Source organism: Dioscorea cayenensis, chromosome 15 (genome assembly GCF_009730915.1).
Source record: "Dioscorea cayenensis subsp. rotundata cultivar TDr96_F1 chromosome 15, TDr96_F1_v2_PseudoChromosome.rev07_lg8_w22 25.fasta, whole genome shotgun sequence".
NCBI classification, from domain to species: Eukaryota; Viridiplantae; Streptophyta; class Magnoliopsida; order Dioscoreales; family Dioscoreaceae; genus Dioscorea; species Dioscorea cayenensis.
This window is the reverse complement of record NC_052485.1, coordinates 7,361,733-7,369,724: the sequence shown is the minus strand read 5'-3', so window position 1 is coordinate 7,369,724 and position 7,992 is coordinate 7,361,733. Positions and strand designations below refer to the sequence as shown.

General features: G+C 38.3%; 1 protein-coding gene across 1 annotated transcript; it reads left to right on the top strand.

Annotated features, from left to right (window-relative positions):
* The first annotated feature begins 762 nt into the window (after positions 1–762).
* Positions 763–2,483, top strand: LOC120276934 (probable aldo-keto reductase 1). Its single transcript, XM_039283676.1, has 7 exons — positions 763–824; positions 926–1,093; positions 1,168–1,371; positions 1,484–1,656; positions 1,731–1,821; positions 1,920–2,073; positions 2,156–2,483. Exons 1-7 carry the CDS (start codon positions 765–767, stop codon positions 2,338–2,340), a joined length of 1,035 nt encoding a protein of 344 aa, XP_039139610.1. The 5' UTR covers positions 763–764; the 3' UTR covers positions 2,341–2,483.
* Positions 2,484–7,992: the final 5,509 nt, after the last annotated feature.

Here is a 7,992-nt window from a genome sequence, read left to right as displayed (position 1 = left end):
TATATGAATATTAATGTTTAATAATATTTTGTTTGTGTTTAGCTAATATGTAATGGGTATGTGCTTGAGTGGTTTATGGGAGTTGAATGATAGGAGCCCACCATGGTTCAAATCCTAGAGTTTGCAATTGTAAGTTTTTAATAATTTTAATAATTAAAAACAAGGTTTTTCTTTCAAAAAATTGTGGAAATTTTAAAAATTATATAACAAAAATAATGATCTAAACTTTATGATTTTTTTAATAATCAAGAAAAAATTAAATTAATAATGTGGCATTGAAAATTTTTTCTTATTTAAAAATTACTAATTTTTTTTAAGTTTAAATAAAGTTTGAAAAATTGTTCAAAACATCCATCACAATTATAGTAGTTGACTTCAACCCCTTTACTGATGAGTTTTGGTTTTGCCACTGATCGTGGTTGGACTGAAGAGAGGTCCTGGTTGGGCTAAAAATGCCAAAAAATTAAAAGGTGATGAATATGAGAATATTGACTTTTATTTAAGTCCGGGCTGAACTAAATTCCTAGGTCCGCCACTGTCTACAAGGGAGGAGTTTTCAGTGATTAAACCAAAACTTTCTCAATGACATGTCTCTTCAAACGCTTACGAAAGCACTGATCTCACTAGAAGAAGATCTCATTGATGTTATTGATTTCTTTACCAAAATATCTGTGCTTTCTATCCAAGAAGCTTCATTTTGATTGGCTCTATTTTTGACCTTTATAAATTCAACATGTTCATCTTCAAGTGCATAGTGGGAAGCAATGGAAAAGAACAATCAGTGCCAGATGCCCAGAGTAAAACTGGGAACACAAGGACTAGAGGTCTTTCTCTGTTTCTTTGTCACTCTGTGTGTGTGTGTAAACAGTTTCATCTCATGTTGATGTTGTTGATAATACTGTGATTAACATGCATGAATTGCCAGGTTTCCAAGCTGGGTTTTGGATGTTTGACACTGAGTGGAGTATACAACAAGCCTCTACCAGAAGAAGAAGGGATAGCCTTCCTTAAGTATGTATTCAATCAAGGGATCACCTTCTTTGACACCGCTGATGTTTATGGACCTTATACTAATGAGATCTTGATTGGCAAGGCAAGTCTTAGTTATTTAAAGTGATTAGGTTCATTATTTAAAAGAAAAAAGTGAGAAAAATTTGGTACTTGTAGGCATTGAAGGAGTTGCCAAGAGAGAAGATCCAATTGGCAACAAAATTTGGCGTTTGTGGTCTTGATGAAAGAGGTATGGGGGTTAATGGGAAGCCAGAGTATGTGAGGGCTTCTTGTGAGGCCAGTCTCAAGAGACTTCAAGTTGACTACATTGATTTGTATTATCAGCATAGGGTTGATCAGACTGTTCCTATTGAGGAAACTGTGAGTATCTAGTCTCTTTATATACATGTGTGTGTGTGTGAGGGAATCAAGAGTCAAGAACATGAATTACTCATGATCATATACAGTTATATTCACAATCATGTTTGTATAGATTGGAGAATTGAAGAAGTTGGTGGAAGAGGGGAAAGTGAGGTATATTGGTTTATCAGAAGCCAGCCCTCATACAATCAGGCGTGCTCATGCAGTGCATCCCATTTCTGCAGTTCAAATGGAATGGTCTTTGTGGTCTCGTGATATTGAAGATGAAATTGTCCCACTTTGCAGGTCCAAATCAAGTTCAAAGACTTTCTTCTTTTAGTGTTTGAGATTTGTAACATGAATTTCTCTTTGTTATGCAGAGAACTTGGAATTGGAATAGTATCATACAGTCCACTTGGCCGGGGATTTTTTGGTGGCAAAGGAGTTTCAGAAAGTGTTCATGAACACAGCGTATGTATATACATAATTATATAAGTAATTTGATATCAGAGCTGTTATTCTCCTTAGTTTAATAATTAGCTAAATGAACGTTTGCCAATAAATTCTAGCTTCCACACCCAAGGTATAGTTCTGAGAACTTGGAGAAGAACAAAGCACTGTATGTGAGAGTTGAGAATTTGGCTAAGAAACATGAATGCAGCACTGCTCAACTAGCTCTGTCTTGGGTTCTCCATCAAGGGAATGATGTTGTTCCAATCCCTGGTAAGCATTTGATGAATTTCTAATATAAATATTTCTTATTCATAACTTTTTTTCTTTCATTGCTTGTTTCTTATGATTTCAGCAACAACTAAAATCAAGAACCTGGATAGTAACATTGGAGCATTACAAGTGAAGCTGACAGAGGATGACTTGAGAGAAATTTCCGATTTAATTCCTGTTGAAGAAGTCGCGGGCTCCAGGAGTTATGAGTTTGATGAATCATTTGGCTGGAAGCATGCAAATACACCACTTCCCACATCAGCTTGAGATTCAAGACCTTGTCTTGGTTGCAGAATTAAGTTGAAGAATGGAAACCAGAATGTTTTGTTTAGGGTGTTTTGATCACAGTATAATGTTATATATATATATATATATATATTTAATAAAGTGAATGTTACTTGAGAAGCAAACACAAGAGGTATAATGTTGTTGTTATTAAGTACTAAAAGTTTGTTGTTTTACTCTTTAAAAATCAGACTATGCCAAATCTTTGTATTAATATTGCCATCCAATGGAATGTTTATTTACTTTTATTTTATTTTTACTATTATTTTTAAAAATAGATAAATCACACACATTAAAGATAAAAAAAAAATTACAATAATAAGGGAATCCATTACTAAAACTATAGACGACTCGCAAACAAATTTAAACTGAACAAAAACATCTGGCAACACACATAAAGCAACAATTATTATATTATAACACTGACAACAAACATTAATAAATACTAAATAGGTGATGTGTGATTATCTTATTTTAAAAAATATAACCTAAATTTAAAGAATCGTTTATACATATTATAATTTTTTTTTTTTTTGATGTAGAGTATAACAAAAACAAACAAATAATAATGATTTATAAAACTTATAAACATAAACAAAAATGATTTTTTTACTCACTTTTAATGGGTAGTCAAGCAAAAACTATATATATATGTGCATGTTCAACTAATCTGATGAAGAACAAGCTTATAGATCATTTGTTATATGTGTCCAATGAGCACCAGTTCATGGCCATCAAAGGATTGATCAAAGGGGGACCATTGGCACATGATCCTTTATCTCATGTTGCATTGCATGCTGCCATGGGATCTATTACTAGTTTTGTTTGTGAATTCCTAAAAAGTTTTTGTCTGGATTGAGGCAAGATACTACAAACAGGTAAGCAAGAAGGATAAGTTCATAAAATTAATATTGTTTCTTTTTTTTTTTAACATTTTTTATTTCACGTCTTTCCCTTTTCTTCTTTATTAATTCCTCTTCAATCCAAATTGCTTAAGTAACTTTCAATTTTTTTCTTTTTATTTTGTATTTCACTCTAAACAAAATTCATTTAAATTTTTTTAATATACATTGAGCATATTAGTAATCCATTGTTTTTAAAGAGACTCAAGCAATTTCCTCTAATATTTTAAACAAAAAAAATATCTAACAAAGTTAAGGAAACACCAAATTCCACAAACAAAATAGTTTACCAACAATTTTTATAAAAATTAAACATTAATTGAATCAAATTATATATTTTATTTACATTAAAATAAATTTAAAAACAAAGTTAACGTCAACATTGGGTTAGTTTGATGGATAAGACATTTGCCCTTATTAGTGGTGGGGTTGGCAAATTTCACCCAATACATAGTGGGCAAGGATACATTGTGTGGAGCAGTGAGGTTTCCTTGTACACAAAATAACATAAAAAATCCTCAGTCAAATCTCTGTATCATCGAATAAGAGAGTATAGACAAATGATCGATTCCATCTGATTATCGTACTGTCACAATTATAAAAAAAATAAAAAAAAGCAATGCCATTCTCAAATTAGTAAATGTACACTTATCAATCTCAAACGTGGTCTACAACCTCTTATACTTTTTTGTCTTATTTTTCTTGATTCAAAAAATTGTAAATACATGATCTTCTATTTTTAAATTTATATTTGTTTTTTTTACTCTTATTCTTATAAAAACCCCATAAAAAAGTACTTAACACATTTTTTTTTTATTACGAAACCCTAATCATGCTTTAGAAAGAAATCAACCCTTAATATAAGAGTCAATTACATTACTACTAAATTATTGTTGTGACAGACCTTGTTATTGATCACTTAATTTCACAAAATTAACATAATATGTTTCTCAGAAGCTCTATACTGTGTCATTTCGTCAAACGAAATCTAAATTTCTTTTTTTCACATTAATGGCCCAGGTGAAATGATCACTAATTTAAGGCCCAACTAAACTCCCAAAATTTAATATTTGACTGTACTGCTTTTAGCCCTTTTTCTTTAATAATAATAATAATAATAATAATAATAATAATAATAATAATAATAAATTCTTCCAGAAACATGGAGGATGTTAAGGCAGATCTTGTCTACAAGGGAGGAGTCTTCAGTAATTAAACCAAAACTTTCTCAATGACACATCTCTCCAAACCCTTACGAAAGCACTGATTTCACAAGAAGAAGACCTCATTGACGTTATTGATTCTTTGTCAACATTTTTTGGTCACTCCCCACCAACTCACATCTAGAAGATCAAAGCTTCCCACTTCCTCTCCAAGCCTTCACTTCCTTTTTTTGATCTTCTTGCCTCGCCCGTTTTTTGATCTTCTTGCTCTTCTTGCTCTCTGTCCTGATCCTTCACTTCCTTTCGTCGTTCCCCTCTTGCTATGGCAAGCGGGGACCGGCACCCGGTCCCTCCCTCCCAACCCGCGAGTCCCAAATCCTGGGCGCAGGTTGCTTCATCTCTTCGCCAGTCTTCGGATAGCTCCCCCTTGCATAATGCCAATATACTCTCCAAAATCAAAGACTCCCCAACCACCTTCCTCAAACTAGATGGGGACACGTTGAGCCGCGCTCGTCTTAGGTTCCAGCATGCTCTGTATGGGAAGCTCTTCGGCAAGTCTCCTCCATTTATTGAAGTCAAAACCGATCTCCTAGCCAAATGGAGCTTTTTTGGGGATATTTCCATCTCTGATCTGCCCAACGGCTTCCTCCTAATCCGATGTCCCTCGCAGGAATCTCTGCAACACCTTCTCCTTGACGGGCCATGGTCTGTCAACGGCATCATCCTGCAGCTCTCTCCGTGGAAACCTTTCTTTGAACCTACTTTCGCTAAGCTCTCCACAGCAGCCATTTGGTTGCAGCTCCATAATCTTCCAGTTGAGTTCTGGGAAGGGGAGACTTTGGAGACCATTGCCAGCCAGTTTGGTTCTCTACTGAAGGTTGATGAGCTCACTGCTTCTCTCAGCCGGTCTAAGTATGCTCGTATCTGTGTTGAAGTCGATTTGTCCAAACCTCTATGCCGTGGCTTCTGGATTGGTGATGACTTTCACCGCGTCTTTGTTGTTGTTTTGTATGAGCGACTACCGACCTTTTGTTATTCTTGTGGGATGATCGGCCATGGGAGTAATTCATGTTCTCGACCCGTGACTTCCGGTGCCGCTAGGATCGACCCGTCTCGCCCGGTGCGGTTGACGGAGTTTGATTCTGGCTTGGTATCAGAAGTTCGCGATCAGCACATGGACGACTCTGACCCTGTTCCTTCGTCGGAAACCTTGGATGATGTGACTCCAGAAACTAACTATGGTCCCTGGCTTTTGGTTTCTCGCCAGCGGGGCGGCACTTGTGGTCGCGGCGGCGGTTCTCGCCCTGGTTGCGTGACTATCGGTGCTGCAGCCGATCCGAGTTCCGAGGCCACCGTTGCTCGAGGCGCCGCTCCACGCAGCTTACGTGGCGGAAAATCACTTGCCCCTAGTGGGCGACAGCCTTCATTGCAAGTTAACTCTTCTGTGACGGATGCTGTTCCCCATGTGCCTACCCGGCATGACCAATCAAATCCTAGCCTTTCTGCTCTCTCTCCACCGCCCAACGTTCTAATTAACTCTCTCGAGTTCCAAGGCGAGTCTTCGCTCCATACCGACACCTTACCGCCCAGCCTGACCAATCAAATCTCGCCTCTTTGCTTATCCCTAGACAAAGTAAAGAAATCCCTTCCAAACCGCTCTTCCTCCCCACCCCCTGTGCTCATTACTTCTCTTCAGATCCCCCACTATTCTCCTCCCCAACCAAACCCTAGCTCTCACGTATCTCTTGTTGAGAAAGTTTCCAGTGCTCTTGAAGAAGAGGACATGGAAGAAGATAACGACCAAGACGACGTGCTTTCGGATGACTAAGAAGATGACGAGATGTCTGAGGAAGAGAATCCGGAAGATAGCTCTGATGATGCCATGACGTTATTTCAATATCAAACTGAAGTTCGCCGAGAAGCTCTTGTTCGAAAAGGAACTTGCATCTCCAGTACCTCTCCTAAGAAGGGGAGAGTTGACCCTGGGAAAGCCGGCCCCTAACGTTAGGGAGTATTTCTTACTCGTTCCTTCTCATACTGTGTTTTTATAAATTCGACTAAAATCATATGTTGGAATTGCAGGGGCGTCTCTGCGCGGGATACCTCCTCTCGTGTTTTCCGTCTTATTCGTTCCCACAAACCGGTTGTCGTTTGTCTTGTTGAAACCAGAGCTAATGCTGATAGACTTGATCTTTTTTGCAGGAAAGTTTCTAAGAACTGGGATTGGGCTGCTATTCTCTCCGACGGTTTTTCTGGCGGTCTTATTGTCCTCTGGCATAAGTCTATCGGAGTTGTCTCGCCCATCTCTGTGTCTAAACGCGCCCTCCATATTATCATTTCCACCAATTCCTCTAAAACTTTTCTTATCTCGGCTATTTATAATTCTTCGCGTTTTCGTACTCAGTGCCTCCTTTGGAATGAGCTCTCTAAACTCTCTACCCTTCATATTCCCTGGCTCATCCTAGGAGATTTTAACTCCGTTCTTCATAGGAACGAGCACAAGGGTGGTACATTCGCGCATTACGATCGTAAAGCGAGATTTTTTAGAGATTTTATTGAATTTAATAATTTGATAGACTTAAATTACTCTGGTCCTCATTTTACCTGGTGTAACAACCAGTTGGGCTTAGCTCGTCGCTGGGCCAGGCTCGATCGTTGTTTAATTAATCTGGACTGGGCCAACTCTTTTAACTCTAATTCTTTGAAGCATCTTTCTCGGTCTTTCTCCGATCACTCCCCACTTCTCCTGTCTTCCGCTCCGCTTTCTTCTCATTTTAAAAGAATTTTTCGTTTTGATATTAACTGGTTGGATTTTATAGGTTGTCATAACGCCGTTCGGGACGCCTGGCACTACCACCCCCATGGGAATCCTTTGCAGGCCTTCTCACACCTTCTCTCTCGTACCCTCTTTAACCTCTCCAACTGGCATAAGAACGGGGTCAACTCGCTTGATTCCGATTTGTTGAATACCGAGATCGCTATCACTAATCTTGAAAATTCTGACTTTAATTTAATTTCCCAATCCGATCTTATGGAGCAGTATACTAATCTTGCCATTTTGCAGCGTCAGTGCAATACTAAATGGGCCCAGCGTGCCAGGTTGCTGTGGATTAAAGATGGAGATAAAAACACTAGTTTCTTCCATGCTTTTACGCGTATCCGAGCTCACACCAACTTCATTTCTCAAGTTGCGGATGCTGCTGGCAATCTTTGTCATGATCATGCTAGTATTGAGAGTGCTTTTCTCACCTTTTTTAAAGACCTTTGGTCGGTTCCGTGTGCTGAATCCAACAAACTTCTCGATCTTATTCCCAATGATCTTCCTTGCATCACCGACTCTGATGCTAACTCTCTTGTCAAGGATGTCACCAAAGTGGAAGTTTATCAAACTTTACTTGATTTTCCCACAGGTAAGTCTCCTGGTCCCGATGGTTTTTGCACCGAGTTTTATCGCAGTTTTTGGCCTATCATTGGCGACCAGCTCTTCTTGGCGATTCGTTGCTTTTTTGAGAGGTCCATTATTCCTTCTTCCTGGGGTAAAACCTTCATCACTCTTATCCCCAAAAAAG

Coding starts and splice junctions, on each gene's coding strand:
- LOC120276934 (XM_039283676.1), top strand. CDS start 765: ATGGAAAAGAACAATCAGTGCCAGATGCCCAGAGTAAAACTGGGAACA. Junction 825..925: donor TGGGAACACAAGGACTAGAG/GTCTTTCTCTGT, acceptor ATGAATTGCCAG/GTTTCCAAGCTGGGTTTTGG. Junction 1,372..1,483: donor CTGTTCCTATTGAGGAAACT/GTGAGTATCTAG, acceptor ATGTTTGTATAG/ATTGGAGAATTGAAGAAGTT.